The sequence below is a fragment of the Rutidosis leptorrhynchoides genome, chromosome 6 (assembly GCF_046630445.1).
Source record: "Rutidosis leptorrhynchoides isolate AG116_Rl617_1_P2 chromosome 6, CSIRO_AGI_Rlap_v1, whole genome shotgun sequence".
Classification (NCBI taxonomy): Eukaryota; Viridiplantae; Streptophyta; class Magnoliopsida; order Asterales; family Asteraceae; genus Rutidosis; species Rutidosis leptorrhynchoides.
The window spans coordinates 151,376,000-151,393,584 of NC_092338.1; the positions used below are offsets into that span (position 1 = coordinate 151,376,000).

At 35.2% G+C, this 17,585-nt stretch overlaps 1 protein-coding gene across 1 annotated transcript; it reads right to left on the bottom strand.

Annotated features, from left to right (window-relative positions):
- Positions 1-16,883: 16,883 nt before the first annotated feature.
- On the bottom strand, positions 16,884-17,585 carry LOC139854164 (uncharacterized). The gene is made up of 2 exons (XM_071843486.1): positions 17,553-17,585; positions 16,884-17,264 (listed from the first exon to the last, which is right to left on the bottom strand). The coding sequence occupies exons 1-2, from the start codon at positions 17,583-17,585 to the stop codon at positions 16,884-16,886; spliced, it is 414 nt and encodes a 137-aa protein (XP_071699587.1).

Below are 17,585 nucleotides of genomic sequence, written 5' to 3' on the forward strand. Positions count from 1 at the left end.
TAAGCTTTAATATTTTTAGACGACTTTTACCTATGTATCAATTATCATTCCAATTAGTAATTTCAATTTGCGATTATAATTTTAAGTTAGTTGTAGTAATAAGGTTAGGTTAGTCAAGTATTTTTAAGTTTTATAAGTTTCTTTTATTTTTTCGTCACCTTTTATTTTTCAACCATTTTTCTTTTTCGACCTTTTTCGACGAACTCTTTTTCTTTCTTATTTCTCGCTATTCTAGTTTTAGGACATAGATTTTTATTCTACTTCTTATCTAAATTTCTTAAAATTACGAAAATTTATTTTGAGTGGTTAAATTGATAGACATCAAAATTTTCTGGTTCGTAGTAATAGTTGGATTTGTACGTGGACCGGGTTATTGGAGGCAAACAGTCCTCAATTATATTGAGACCAAACGAATCCTGCCCCTCTGCTGCATCTTTTGGCTATTCGAAACGTGGGCAAAATCAGAAAAGTCTATTGGTTGGATAACTTATTATAATTTTTCTTTCCTTTTAAAAACTAATAGGATATTCAGTGAATGCACAGAGCAAGACGTTCATCACCTTTTGTACGTTCACCACCTGTAACTCGATCAAGACATCGTTTAACAAATATCGCCGCCGTTGATTTTTCTTTAGAATCGTCATCCAGTCAACCAAGTACTTCAGTTCAAATTTCCAATAATCCATTTTTTGAACCCGACCTCATAATTGAGAATCCGGAGAATATTCAGGAACGGTTCGTAGATCCTGAACCATTAAACTTTCCTCCGGAACCACCAATCATTCAAACAGAGATTGTTGAGGAACGAACCATTAAATCAGAATCCTCTAGTGATTCCGATTCAACAAATTCAATTATGGAGAATCTGGAACCTTTAAGTATGGAAGACCGAATGAGAGCTAAACGCACTGGCCAAGGTCACGCAATTACTCATCCAGACATTAATGCGCCAGATTATGAAATCAAAGGACAAATTCTACACATGGTGACTAATCAATGCCAATTTAGTGGAGCGCCGAAGGAAGATCCAAATGAACATCTACGTACCTTTAATAGGATCTGCACACTATTTAAAATCCGAGAAGTGGAGGATGAACAGATATATCTCATGTTATTTCCCTGGACTTTAAAGGGAGAAGCCAAAGATTGGTTGGAATCGTTACCTGAAGGGGCGATTGATACATGGGATGTTTTAGTTGACAAATTTCTTAAACAATTCTTTCCTGCATCTAAAGCCGTAAGACTTCAAGCAGAAATTGTTACGTTCACACAGAAACCAAATGAAACTCTATATGAGGCGTGGACTAGATATGGAAAGTTGTTAAGAGGATGTCCGCAACATGGTTTAGACACCTGTCAAATAGTACAAATATTCTACCAAGGATGCGACATCACTACAAGGAAAGACATAGATATAGCAGCTGGTGGTTCTATTATGAAGAAAACCGAAACTGATGCTTACAAAATTATTGATAACACTGCTTCCCACTCACATGAGTGGCACCAAGAAAAAGATATCGTTAGATCATCTAAAGCAGCTAGAGCCGATTCTAGCCATGACTTAGATTCCATTTCCGCAAAGATAGATGCTGTGGAGAGACGAATGGAAAAGATGACTAAAGATATTCACTCAATACGAATTAGTTGTGAGCAGTGTGGAGGACCACATTTGACAAAAGATTGTCTCAGTATTGAATTAACAATGGAACAAAGAGAGAATATTTCATACATAAACCAAAGGCCTGGAAATAATTATCAGAATAATTATCAACCGCCAAGACCGATTTACAATCAAAACCAGAATTATAACAGAAATATTCCATACAACAACCAACAAGGTCCTAGCAATCAACAAGTATCCAATAATACTTATAATCAATAAGGACCAAATTTTCAAAACAAACCACCACAACAAACCGATGATAAAAAGCCAAATTTAGAAGATATGATGACGAAGCTAGTTGAAACTCAAACACGGTTTTTCACATCTTAGAAACAAACCAATGAACAAAATGCTCAAGCATTTAGAAATCAACAAGCTTCTATTCAAAATCTGGAACAAGAAGTGAGTAACCTAGCAAGGTTAATAGGTGAAAGAAAACCGGGAACTCTACCTAGTGATACAAATGCTAACCCCCGGAGTGAAACAGCTAAAGCCATTACCACAAGAAGTGGTACAACACTTAAACCACCTGAAATACCTGTAACTTCTGATGAAGCCATTCCTACTCCACAAGAACCACAACCTGATCAAGATAAGGAAAAAGAACCGGTAGTTGAAAAGGTTAATGAAGATAACACAGTTAAGGATAAACCTTATGTTAAACCATACCAACCACCACTTCCTTATCCGAGTAAAATGAAGAAAGAGAAACTTGAAGCCGAGCAATCCAAATTCTTGGATATGTTTAAACAGATAAATGTAAATCTTCCTTTCATTGATGTGATTTCAGGAATGCCTAGATATGCTAAATTCTTGAAAGATCTAATCTCAAATAGAAAGAAAATGGAAGAACTCTCGGCTGTTACTATGAATGCTAATTGTTCAGCAGTGCTGTTGAATAAGATACCAGAAAAATTATCTGATCCAGGAAGTTTCACAATTCCATGTTTTCTGGGTAGTCTTAGTTCAATAGAAGCATTGGCAGACTTAGGTGCTAGTATAAATCTAATGACGTATTCACTATACGCTAAACTAGACCTTGGAGAATTGAAACCAACCAGAATAAGCATACAACTAGCCGATAGATCAATAAAATATCCTAGAGGGATAATGGAGAACATGCTAGTTAAAGTTGGTACTTTAGTATTTCCAGTAGATTTTGTTGTTTTGGACATGGAAGAAGATTCTCAAGTTCCTCTCATATTAGGAAGACCATTCTTAAACACGGCTAAAGCAATGATAGACGTGTTCGGTAAGAAACTGACCCTAAGTATAGAGGATGAGAGTGTTACCTTTTCAGTTGATAGAGCAATGCAACAACCACAATCTGCAGATGATACATGTTATTATATTCAAACTATAGATGCACATGCAGAATTATTAGAAGAATTTCCAGAATTACAAGAAACAGGAGAATGTTCTTTAGGAGAAGGTAATGAACCAATTGATGAAGCTGAAATGTTAGCTACACTTATAGCTAATGGATATGAACCAACTACAGAAGAAATTCAAATGCTAAAAGAAGAAGACAGATATCGATACAAATCATCGATAGAAGAACCTCCAAAATTAGAGTTAAAGCCACTTCCAAACCATTTGGAATACGCTTATTTACATGGTGAATCTGAATTACCTGTAATAATATCGTCTTCTCTTACTGAAAATGAGAAATCACAACTCATTTCTGTGTTGAAAGCTCATAAACCAGCCATTGCATGGAAGATTCATGATATTAAAGGAATAAGTCCTTCGTATTGCACACATAAAATCCTTATGGAAGAAGGTCATAAAACGTATGTGCAACGCCAACGAAGATTAAATCCTAATATGCAAGATGTAGTTAAGAAAGAGATTATTAAACTGCTAGATGCAGGTTTGATATATTCAATTTCTGATAGTCCATGGGTAAGCCCAGTTCAATGCGTGCCTAAGAAGGGTGGCATGACTGTCATCACAAATGAGAAAAATGAGCTTATTCCTACTAGGACTGTAACAGGAAGGCGTGTATGTATTGATTATAGAAAATTAAATGACGCCACCAGAAAAGATCACTTTCCCTTACCTTTCATAGATCAAATGTTGGAAAGATTAGCCGGAAATAGTTACTATTGTTTTCTAGATGGATTTTCCGGATATTTTCAAATTCCAATAGCACCCGAAGATCAAGAGAAAACCACATTCACGTGCCCTTATGGTACTTTTGCTTACAAACGCATGCCATTTGGACTTTGTAACGCCCCTGCAACCTTTCAAAGGTGTATGATGGCGATTTTTCACGACATGATAGAAGAATGCATGGAAGTATTCATGGATGACTTTTCAGTCTTCGGTGATACATTTAAATCATGTCTAGTTAATCTGGAACGAATGCTAATTAGATGCGAAAAATCAAATCTAGTACTTAATTGGGAGAAATGCCATTTCATGGTTAAAGAAGGCATCGTTCTTGGACATAAAATTTCAAAAGAAGGAATTGAAGTGGATAGAGCTAAAGTAGATGTAATTGCTAAACTTCCACATCCCACCAATGTTAGAGGAGTTAGGAGTTTTCTAGGGCATGCCGGTTTTTACCGACGTTTCATAAAAGATTTTTCTAAAATTGCCACTCCTATGAATAAACTCCTAGAAAAGGATGCTCCATTCATCTTTTCAGATGAGTGTATCAAATCTTTTAATATTCTTAAAGAGAAACTCACTAATGCACCGATCATGATAACACCAAATTGGAATCTACCATTTGAACTAATGTGCGATGCAAGTGATTTTGCAATGGGAGCCGTTTTAGGACAAAGGATTGAAAAATGATTTCAACCTATATATTATGCTAGTAAGACATTACAAGGAGCACAAACGAACTATACAACTACTGAAAAAGAACTCCTTGCTATTGTCTTTGCTTTTGACAAATTTCGATCATATCTCGTTCTAGCAAAAACGGTGGTCTATACCGACCATTCTGCTCTTAGATACCTATTTTCAAAACAAGATGCTAAACCAAGATTAATCCGTTGGATCTTACTCTTACAAGAGTTTGATATTGAAATCCGAGATAAAAGAGGAGCAGAAAATCTCGCCGCTGATCATCTTTCTCGTTTGAAAATCCCGAATTAGAAGTTCTAAATGAATCGGCCATACAAGACAACTTTACTGATGAATATCTATTGAAGATAGATTATAAAGAAATCCCATGGTTTGCAGACTATGCAAACTACTTAGTTTGTGGATTCCTTGAAAAAGGATTATCGTACCAAAGACGAAAGAAATTCTTCAGTGATATAAAACACTATTTCTGGGAAGATCCACATCTGTTTAAAAGTTGTCCCGATAGAATAATACGCCGATGTGTATTTGGAGATGAAGCTAGTAAAATTTTAAACCATTGTCACACAGGACCAACAGGAGGGCATTATGGGCCTCAACTAACAGCAAGAAAAGTTTATGAAGCTGGATTCTATTGGCCTACAATTTACAAAGACGCACACCTTCTTTGCAAATCCTGTGATGCATGTCAAAGGGCCGGAAAAATAAGTCAACGTGATGAAATGCCACAAAATATCATCCAAGTATGTGAAGTATTTGACATTTGGGGTATTGACTTTATGGGTCCATTTCCAAAATCTCATAATAATCTATATATACTCGTAGCCATTGATTATGTATCTAAATGGGCGGAAGCACAAGCTCTCCCAACTAACGATGCACGAGTTGTAGTCAACTTTTTAAAACGTCTTTTTGCAAGGTTTGGAACACCGAAAGCTTTAATAAGTGATCGGGGTACTCATTTCTGTAATAATCAACTTGAGAAAGTTCTTAAAAGATATGGAGTAACTCATAAAATCTCCACCGCATATCATCCACAAACAAGTGGACAAGTTGAAAATACCAACCGAGCTTTAAAACGTATTCTAGAGAAAACCGTAGGATCAAATCCTAAGGAATGGTCCATTAAATTGGAGGATGCACTCTGGGCTTTTAGAACAGCCTACAAAACTCCAATTGGAACCACACCTTTTAGACTTGTTTATGGAAAAGCATGTCATCTTCCAGTAGAAATTGAACACAAAGCATTTTGGGCTTTGAAGACATGTAATCTTGATTTACATGAAGCCGGACGTCTACGATTAAGTCAACTAAACGAATTAGAAGAATTAAGACATGAAGCATACGAAAATTCGTTAATCTATAAAGAAAGAACGAAGAAATGGCATGATAAAAGAATCAGAAGTTCAAAAGAATTTAAAGAAGGAGACAGAGTTCTTCTTTTCAATTCACGATTCAAGCTATTTCCTGGAAAATTGAAATCAAGATGGTCTGGACCATTCATGGTCAAAAGAGTTTTCCCATACGGAACGATAGAATTAATAAATTCAAATGGGATTGAATTTAAAGTTAATGGTCACAGAGTTAAACATTACATACATGGTCCGATGGAAGTCGACAACGAAGTTAATCACAATTTCGACACCACAGCTAACTAAGTGTGGGGAGAATCAAGTCTTTAAAGGATAATATGTATTTCTGTTAGAGTTAGATTGTCTGTTTTCATGTAGTTCTCGAAAATGGAACCCGAATGGTCTTTCCCTAGCAGACCCTAAAGAACTAGTCTTCTCCCCCCATTTTGAATTTTTATTTTTTTTAGGTTTTTACAAAATGAAGACTGCCTGTGAACTAAACCATGGTCTAATGCTACACGCTTTGATCACTAAACGTAATAATGACATACTCCCGAGTGAATTAGTATCAGTAATCAGAGAAAGAATGGACGGAGTTAGAAAAGAATCCAGATGCGAAGATAATAAGTTACAATTTGGTAAAGGAAAATCAAAATCCGCAGCGAAAAGAAGAGCACGACACCTAGAACGATGTCACAAATGCGGAAAATGGTCACATGGAGGTAAATGTTCAAATAATCAAACCTATTCAAATACCGAATTTGTTACTTTATGCAGAGACGGACCGTTCATATGTTTAGAAGAAAAGACACTGAATGCTCGAGGTTACGCCTATGTAGCCATGGAAAACCAATTAAACCGACTATCTTATGAATGGGATAGATCATATAACTAAGAAATCTATTTCACAGGTATGTCTGTACAGTTTTTATTTTTATTTTTATTTTTAACCTTTTGATAATAAACGCTAATTTGTTCGCTAAAAAGTATTAAATTGGTATTGAATAAAATTAGGTTTGGCGACCGAAATTATTGATATCATTCAAAAATTTATTACATCACTGCGAAATTTAACGTTTATTCTTAAGGTATAAATATCTTTAATCAATCAACCCAAAATATTTCAAAAATTCGTCATGAGTTAAATTAGGTCTTGGAACCGAAATTACTTTACCGAAAAGAGGGGCGCATATTTTTGATAATATTTGATTAATTAAAGTGGGATAAAAAGACAAAAAGATTTTTAATTTTATTTTTACCATGTTTTTAAAATTAATATTTAAATCTTAAATTAATATTGTAAACTTTGTAAAAACAATATATTTAAAATTGTAAATATTTGAAAAATTAATATAAGTTTGGTGTGAATTTATAATATGAATTTTTAAATTAAGTTTGGTGTGAATTTTTAAAGTATGAATTTTTAATTTTATGCATTTAAAGTTTGGTGTGAATTTTTAATATTAATTTTGAATTTTATATTTAAGTTGTGTGAATTTAAAAATAAAAATTTACTTTATCTCATTAAGTTAAAAATATGATTTTTAAAATTCGTCGTAAGTTGAAGACTAGGTCGTTGAACCGAAATTGCTTTACCCGAGGGAGGGACGAGAACTTTTATTATCATTATTTTTAATCTTATTGAATTAAAGTATGCCAAAAACATTGAAAAAACCCAAAAATCTTAGCTTTTAAAACAATCGCTACAAAAAGACAAATTTTAAAATTTTGTCGAGGGACGGACTAGGACATCGATTCGAAACGACCTCGTCCTAAATAACAAAGGAAACAAAATTTTAAAATTAAGTAATTAATTGTTTTATAAATTAATGATTATAAAAAAAAATATATATATATATATATATATCAAACTCCGCGACTCGCGGAGTTTGAAGAGTAATTCACCGCGAGTCGCGGTGGGATCAAAATACAGAAAAAAAAATATAAACGCATAACAGATCAGTCCCAACCCAAATCAAAAACATACTGCGAATTCTGCACGAAAAAACCCGAGAAAAAACCCGAGAAAAAACCCCAAAAATCACAATTTTTAACCGTTAATCACCAAATCTTTTACTAAAATCATGTTGAGAAGGATGCTATCTAGGAATTACTCAAGAAAAACGGTAAATTTCTACACCTAAACACCATTTAATCCGAAATTTGGTGTTCTTGAGCAATTTTTTCCCCAATTTGATTTTGATGCTTTTTAGTGTAATTAGGCTTAAATTGTTTATGTATTATGCTTGTATAACCTAGATTGATGCTGTTTAACATGATTAGAAGCCTTAAACTTCAAATTTTGAGTAATCTAGGGTTTGTGTTCTTGAGCAAATTTGGGGCTTTTTGATATAAACAGGTTATGGCCAATTTTTGTCATGAATTGTTGCTAAATTGAGTAGTGTAACATGTCTAGGTAGTTAAATGATCCAAACTTTGAGCCTAAACATGATTTTGAGAATTAAAGTGGACTTTTTCAAGTCTAAAATTCATGAACTTGATTTTTGAAAGATAATGCCATTTGAGACTTGTTTAATTGCTAGTAATGATTATTTTGACATGTTATTTGAGTTGAATGATTATGAACTTGGCGAACATTTTCGTATATGCTTATTTGAAAAAGTGTAGATTTAATGAAAATATGAAAATAAGCTTAAGTTTGATATAAATTGATAATGTCATTGTAATTATTTTGATTGATGATTTTGCTGACACTAATGCATATTTGTATGCACAAAATTTGTGTTTGATGTGTTTTGCAGACTGAAAGGGGTGAATCTTCATCCCAAGCCCGCAATGCTCCTGCTGAGAATGTGGAACAACAGGAGGTGGATAACTACTACAAGCAGGATATACCTCATCCAGTCATGACCTTTTCCGATATGCACTTGGAAGAGTTGCACCCGAACCTGAGATTTGACAGACTTTGGATAGATTATCCAAAATATCAACGGGGTTTGCATACTCTTCATTCTAAGGTTGTTGAGGTACCGAGGGTCATAGAATGGGGACCCTTAGAAGCTATAGAATTGGTCGGGCCAATTAGGGAATTACTTGTACAGAGGTATGGTAATTCTTCTTTTAATGACTGGGTACATTTATTCACCATACGTAGACCTGTATATAAAGTATGGTGTGAAGAATTGTTATGTAGTATAGAGTTGAATGATCGGGTAGCTAGTTTAACCGATCGTTCTTTTATTAGATTTTTGTTAGGCGGTTCGATGCGCCACATGTCTTTACTGGACATGGCTCAGGCTTTAAGTATATATACGCCTGAGGAGTTAGCGTCTGCCGATTGTAGAGGATTGATACTAAACGGTAGAAAGATAGATGAAAATTTTGATACACACGGTGTGTGGAGTCAAATGACAAGCCATCACCGTTTCAAAGGGGGAAATTACTCTTATTTGGATATAGATAGAGCCGAATTAAGAGTGATACATAGGTTTTTAGCTAATTCGATTACACAAAGGGGTAAAAACAAAGAAAAGGTAAATGAACAGGATTTGTTTTACCATATGTGTATTCGAGACCCACAAAGCGCTGTAAGTATACCATATTGTGTGGGTTATTATTTATCAGCTATGGTTCGGGGGATGCGACCGCATAGCATAATAGGAGGTGGTATTTTTATTACTTTGATTGGTGAATATCTCGGTGTGGATATAAGTCGGGGGGGATTATTAGTAGAAGAACCGGAACCCCGCGATACTATAGGTTTAAATGTATACCATGGTGCGAAAGTTTTGAAGAGGCGAAATAATGCCGCAGTACGATACCATGGTAGACATCCACAGGTGGAGAGAAACCAACAGCAAGGTAATGTAGGAGGGGGGAATGAGATGCAAGAAATGCAAAGGTTTATAGCTTCTCAGGAATACAAAAATGCTAGACAGAGAGCATTTGAAGATTGGCAAGTTCATCAGAACCAAATCATAGCTCATTGCCAACATATAGGTAGAAACTATATTCCTACACCAAAACCCATCTTCCCTCCCTGGTCTATAGAGATGCAGCCACCGTATCCTACGTATGACCCTGCCGAAGCATTCTATAGCACCTATGGTTATGCCTGGAACCCCTATTGGTACCAGTATCATCCCTAGTATACTTAGTTTTATTTATTTTGTAATTTGTAATTATTGATATGTTTAATACTTTTGTTAATATTGTAATCATTTTTATAATTATCTAACTTTTATTCTTAGATTTTAATAATTTTTGAATGTGGGGTAATATACCAAACTTCAAAAATATGTATATATGGTTGTAGTTTATCTTATGTACACAACAGGGTAAAACAACGCATTTTCAAAGACTGGCATTAAGTTCAGCAAAAGCAACTAATTTTGACGACAAGATGCAAAATATATGTGAAATAACAACAAGACGGAATGAACAAATGATGTGCACCATTTATCATTCAGCAAACAAACGCCAATATATTTGGAAACTTTGGTAAAATTTAATCATTTTCACACAAATCACCCTCAATAATTTAAATTGTTACTGATTTCTTGCAAATGAGGGCATTGCAAGATCTTAAGTGTGGGAAGGGGTTAAATTCTTTCGGATTTTAAAAATTTTTACTTTATACACTTGGTTACCATTAAAAATACTAGTAAAGCAGTAGTTGTATTAGAATCTAGTGCTCTCTGATAATAAAGAACAGCCCTGGTCTTATATACTGACTACCCAATTCTAGTAAAAATTTTCAAAATTTTCAATTAAATGAACTAAAAATCATGTTTATACATATTTATAAACGATAAAACTAGGTTTTAACACCGAAATTATTGTTACCTCAAAAAGGACATAAATTGAGAAACAAACCAAAATGTTAAAATTCATTTAAAATGGAATAGAGGACGATAAAAAGGAAAATAAAAGCCAAGTGTGGGAAAATTTACCAAGTTATCTTAAACATATGTCACATATATCTGTAACAAATAACTGAAAATACTTTTGCTTTGGACTAAACTAAACTGTTTTACCCGATGAAAGAAAAGAAGAGATGGATCTACACGATGAATCAATTCCATCATTAAAAGGAAGTAAAGTCTTCCGAAAAAGAAACGCGCTTCTTGATTTAGGTCATGAAGTTGTCGTCCAGACCAGCTGTAGGTTGACGAAAAATCTAGAAAAGTCATCACTAAAATCAGCAGGAAATCCACAGACCTCAGCATTAAACAGGGTCGCCAAGTGGTCAGATTTATCCTAACCATGAGAAGGATTTATCTCGTACAATGGGGGGGCACCATGCAAATTAGCTGGATAAGACTAATAAATCAGATCCCCAGAAAGGATAATCTCCTTAAAGATTAAAAATCAGCTTTTAAGACTGATATTACTCAATCCTAGAGATTGACCTTAAAGATTGAGAATTCAAACTCATGGAATTCAATGATATCTAAACTCGAGCTTAAACGAGAAAATATTTTGATCAAAATTACAAACCGATTTGTTTTCTGAAAACCCTATTTTCAATGCGTTCATTACCATTGAACGTAAAATCCTAGGAATTCACCTGGAATTCATTAGGTCACCTGAACTAAATCGGGTGTCAACCGTAAGAACGGTGGTTGCATAGTGGTCAAAGACAGGACCTTGTGCCATACCGAAAAATCATAAGGGTGAGCTTTACTATTGCTCCTACCAAGGATAGTAATTGCGTCCGACACGTTATAGACCATAATTAAAAGCATGTCAGGGGACATTGCCTTAACAGTTGCTTGTTCAACGCTTTCCTTTACAACCGGACGGTAGTTTACCGAAAGGTAATATACGGGACAAGTAAACTGGACGTGTTGCTTTCCAAATACAAGGTTAGCAAGTGGGTGACACAAAACCATAAGTTTTGAGCTAAAATTTTCAAATCTGAAACCCACCAAACCCACAAAAATATTTTGCAAACACCGGTAAAGGGTTATCCCGGAAAACTTATCTAGGGTAAAAACTAGATTTAATTTTCAAAAGATCAAATGTTTTCATAAAGATCCAATTTTCTTAATGGATCTAAATTTTTATAGTCATGTGGGACTGTAAACCATATCGTTACTACCATTGTTCATACCACCGTATAGAAATCACTGATGTACAAAGTGTGAAGAATAAAGAAGTGATTCTAGTATTTCAAGACGATATTGCTTGAGGACAAGCAACGCTCAAGTGTGGGAATATTTGATAATGCTAAAAATGAACATATATTTCATAGCATTATTCCTCAAGAAAGACAAGCTTTTAGTTGCAATTGTTCTATTTACAAGTGATATTCATTTAAATAATAAAAGGTGAAGACAAAAGACAGATTCGACGAATTGAAGACGCAAACGACCAAAAAGCTCAAAAGTACAAAAGACAATCAAAAAGGTTCCAATTATTGATAAGAAACGTCTCGAAATTACAAGAGTACAAGATTCAAAACGCAAAGTACAAGATATTAAATTGTACGCAAGGACGTTCGAAAATCCGGAACCGGGACATGAGTCAACTCTCAACGCTCGACGCAACGGACTAAAAATTACAAGTCAACTATGCACATAAATATAATATAATATTTAAATAATTCTTATAATTATTTAATATATTATATTTATATTTAAACCGTCGGTAAACAAAGAGCCAAACTCCTATGAGCTGTAAAAGTAAACTCCGCGACTCGCGGAGTTTGAAGGCAAAATTGGCCGCGAGTCGCGGAGCCCCAAAATGAAAAACTGCCTATAAAGCCAACCGAATTCTGATCGTAAAAATCATCCTTTTTCTTCTTCTCCTCATACGTAAAATATATATATATATGTATTTATAATTTATATTTTAATTTTAATTATAATTCTAATAATAAGGGTATGTTAGCGAATGTTGTAAGGGTGTAAGTCGAAATTCTGTCCGTGTAACGCTACGCTATTTTTAATCATTGTAAGTTATGTTCAACCTTTTTATATTAATGTCTCGTAGCTAAGTTATTATTATGCTTATTTAAAACGAAGTAATCATGATGTTGGGCTAATTACTAAAATTGGGTAATTGGGCCTTGTACCATAATTGGGGTTTGGACAAAAGAACGACACTTGTGGAAATTAGACTATGGGCTATTAATGGGCTTTATATTTGTTTAACTAAATGATAGTTTGTTAATGTTAATATAAAGATTTACAATTGGGCGTCCCTATAAATTACCATATACACTCGATCGGACACGATGGGCGGGGTATTTATATGTACGAATAATCGTTCATTTAACCGGACACGGGAATGGATTAATAGCCACTAGAATAATTAAAACAGGGGTGAAATTATGTACAAAGGACACTTGGTATAATTGATAACAAAATATTAAAACCTTGGGTTACACTCAGTCGACATCCTGGTGTAATTATTAAACAAAGTATTAAAATCTTGTTACAGTTTAAATCCCCAATTAGTTGGAATATTTAACTTCGGGTATAAGGATAATTTGACGAGGACACTCGCACTTTATATTTATGACTGATGGACTGTTATGGACAAAAACCAGACGGACATATTAAATAATCCAGGACAAAGGACAATTAACCCATGGGCATAAAACTAAAATCAACACGTCAAACATCATGATTACGGAAGTTTAAATAAGCATAATTCTTTTATTTCATATTTAATTTCCTTTATTTTATATTTAATTGCACTTCTAATTATCGCACTTTTATTTATTGTTATTTAATCGCACTTTTAATTATCGTACTTTTTAATTATCGCAATTTTATTTTATCGCACTTTTATTGCAATTTCATTATCGTTATTTATTTTACGCTTTAAATTAAGTCTTTTATTTATTTAATATTTTACATTAGGTTTTAACTGCGACTAAAGTTTTAAAATCGACAAACCGGTCATTAAACGGTAAAAAGCCCCATTTATAATAATAATATTACTTATATATATATTTGTATTTTTATAAAAGTAAACTAATATAGCGTTGAGCTTTGTTTAAAAAAGATTCCCTGTGGAACGAACCGGACTTACTAAAAACTACACTACTGTACGATTAGGTACACTGCCTATAAGTGTTGTAGCAAGGTTTAAGTATATCCATTCTATAAATAAATAAATATCTTGTGTAAAATTGTATCGTATTTAATAGTATTTCCTGCTAAAATTAATAAGTATTTTATATACCCCTCGCAAAACATCAAAGGCCACAGATGCTGAAGCTTTTAAGGCATATCAGTCTCAGTTTTATGCAACGTGCAATTTAGGGAGCGATAATTAGTAACACTATCACATTTGGAATGTCAATTTTATTTTTAACTTATTGTTGGATTTCGTTAGTTGTAATGTATTGTTGTATTTCCCTTGTATTCTAGGTACCTACTGTGTTATTTTATGTAATAAATGTAATTTGTTTTACAACACACGCAAGGAAGCAAATCACTTACTGCGTACGCAAGGCTTTACTTGCGTACGCAAGGATTTGCTTGCGTACGCAAGGCTTTGCTTGCGTACGCAAGATAGACAAAAGTATACACACGCAAGGACGCAAAATCTTGCTTGCGTACAAAAAACACCCAAAAATATATACACGCAAGGACGCAAATCTAAGCTTGCGTACGCAAGCATAAGCTTGCGTCCTTGCGTGTAGTGTCAAATACAACTGTTGCAAAAGTGAATTTACCAGCAACCTATTTACACCATATTTTCATACAAGACCTGCTACCTATTACTTACAATGTATCAATCAACCTGAATCTCTACTGGTGGAGTTGGTGGAGGCGGTTCTTGTGTATCAAAACGTGCACGGAAAAACGTCCTTGCCATTCTGTTTCTATACTGCTCTGCAGCCTTTTTAGCAACTCCAATGTTGTCAACCTCCTCCCTTCCATAAATAATCCTCTCCATATGTATGCACACCCAAACCCCACAATCACCATGACCACCAGTCTGCATTGGCACAACGGGACCAGGTTCAATCATCAACTCCACACTCTCTTTATTTTCATAGTATCCGACAATTTGGGAGTTTTGCGTCTTGTTAAAATAGTCAATCGCCTTCAAGTACACTGGCAAGTTGTCACCCAAAATCTTGAAAACTGCGTCAAGTTTTTTTTTCACTGACACATCCAGGTAAACTGTCGTACACAAAAACCTTCATTTCTTCTAACTTCAACTGAAGCAGCAGGAAATGTTCTTCGTCATAAAAATGTATTGGGATCAAGACCTGTAACAGACATGCAGAAAGGTTAAAACAAAACAACAGACGCAAGGACGCAAGATAAACCTTGCGAACACCCAAAACATACGCAAGGGCGCAAGGTCAACCTTGCGACAACGGGACGCAAGGACGCAAGATAAACCTTGCGTAGCAAAAACACACGCAAGCCGCAAGGTTGACCTTGCGACATAGACACGCAAGGACGCAAGGGGGAACTTGCGTCCAGTAACCAAGACGCAAGGTCGCAAGAATGTCCTTGCGTCTGCTCCAGAACAACAAATGCTGTGAAAATTCTTGTGTTTACCTGATCACAGTCAGCCCAAGATGGATATAGGTCAACACTGCCGTCTCCAAGTCCAATTAAGCACATGTAATCTGGAAGATTTTGGCCAATAATTCCCTCTCCATCTGTTGTAGATTCCTCATGTGTGCCCACCTCCTTCTGAGTATTGTCAAAATAAGTGTTGAACCTCTCAAACATGTTCAGGAATCCCAGTGGCATAATAGTCCATCTAGAACTAGCCTTAAGCATCTCAGCTGGAAACTCAGGAGTGGCATAAACTTGACTGGCTCGGGGGAGAAATCTCTGACGATATCTCAACAGAAATGTAGCCCAGCCGTCAATCTGCTATAAATATAACAAGTTAACATATACAGTGTAACCTTAGTATAATTTATAAATTGTATAAAATTATATAAAATTAACAAAAGAATAACAAAATAACAAACTTACAAACTTACCAAGTTATCCAAATAACCAGAATGCCCTAATGCCAGTAATCGAAGCCAAAACTCTTGATTTATAAAAATGAATTGCTCATTTTGAAAGATGAACATGCAACACGTCTCTTGCTTGCTCTCAATCATTGTCTTTTGGATCTTTTGCTGGACCTGCATGCTTTCTACCATCTCTCCAGGCATTAGGTGGCGGTGGTTGGAGAGTTCCTTGATCATTTATAAACCTGTCAATCATCCCCCAAATTTCTTCCTCAGTAGCCCAAGCTTGTTCCTTTCTTTTTCTCTTAGTCACTTTAACAGGCTGCTTATCAACACTAACCTACAATAATTATGGGAAACACGGTTAATATAAATTAATTCAAACAGACGCAAGGACGCAAACATAATCTTGCGTGTGTGGAATACACCACACGCAAGGACGCAAGAACAACCTTGCGCCTAAAAGATAACAGACGCAAGGACGCAAATGATTGTTTGCGCCAGCCAAACTCACCTCTGCTGCTGCATCTGTGTCCATGGGTACCACATCCTCATTAATTTGTTGTTGACCTTGATCTTCTTCAGTCCCTAACTTTACAACATTCATGCTTTCCACTTTCTCAATCACATCTTTTGACAACTGAGTAAAATACAAATGCTAACTTAGTAAACAACCATACGCGAGGACGCAAACTCAACCTTGCGACAAGCCCACGCAAGGACGCAAGTACAACCTTGCGTGCCTAGAAGCCAAGACGCAAGAACACTCTTGCGACACGCAAGGACGCAAGGCATGTCTTGCGTCCGAGACAGTAACAGAAAACAACATTAAATAACCATTGTTTATTGCAATAATTTAACATACAACTTTTTTAATTTGATGGGATGTACCTTCTCAATGGGTTTTCTGTACCCAGGTGTTGTGAATGGGGACCTTAATACACCAGTTGGCTTTCTTTCTCTGATTCCACGTCGAATGTGCATTGGAGACGGCCTTTCAGTCTCATTATCAGACAAAGATCGATTGAAACACATATCATCATCCTAAACACAATAAATAACATAAGTAATAAATAAATCAATAAATCAATTCAATTAATACCAAAATAATAATAAATAAATCAACATAAATCAATTCAATTCAATGTACCTGATATTGTTGCTGTTGTTGCGATAAAAGTTCTTCGTGTTGCATAACAAGTTTTTTGCAATCAATTAACTCTTTCTCTTGTTTGTCCACCCGCTTTGTCAACAACTCTAACATACGATGTAAATTGTGTACATCGTGAAGGCCCTCTGTATGAACATCTTCTGTTGAATGCTTGTGGTGTGTCTGCTCAGACCCATCAACAACTGGATCATCTGTATCAACTTCATCATCCTGGACCTCAACCTCGATCTCATCTTCTGGTACCTTTCCTCCTCTAAAGTACACGTCACTCTGAATCCACCATTGACAACTCTGCTCTGTTTCAGTTGACTGCAGACCACGAAAAGGTCTCTTTTTCTTGGGACACTCATCCTACAATTAATTATTAATTATTTAATTATCAAATAAGAATATTAGCAGAAACCAATACGCAAAGACGCAAAGAAAAGCTTGCGTCCGTGTACGCAAGGACGCAAACAACTCTTGCGTTGAGGAACAAAACCACACGCAAGGACGCAAGGTCCACCTTGCGTCTACATAAAAACACACGCAAGGACGCAAGGGATACCTTGCGCCCATACCAGAACCTGTCTGTAAACAGATAACAGATAAACTATGCAACAATTTAGGATAGGCTAACATTTTAAAAATGTAACTAACCTGAATATGTAGGAGTTTAAGGTATTCAGACAT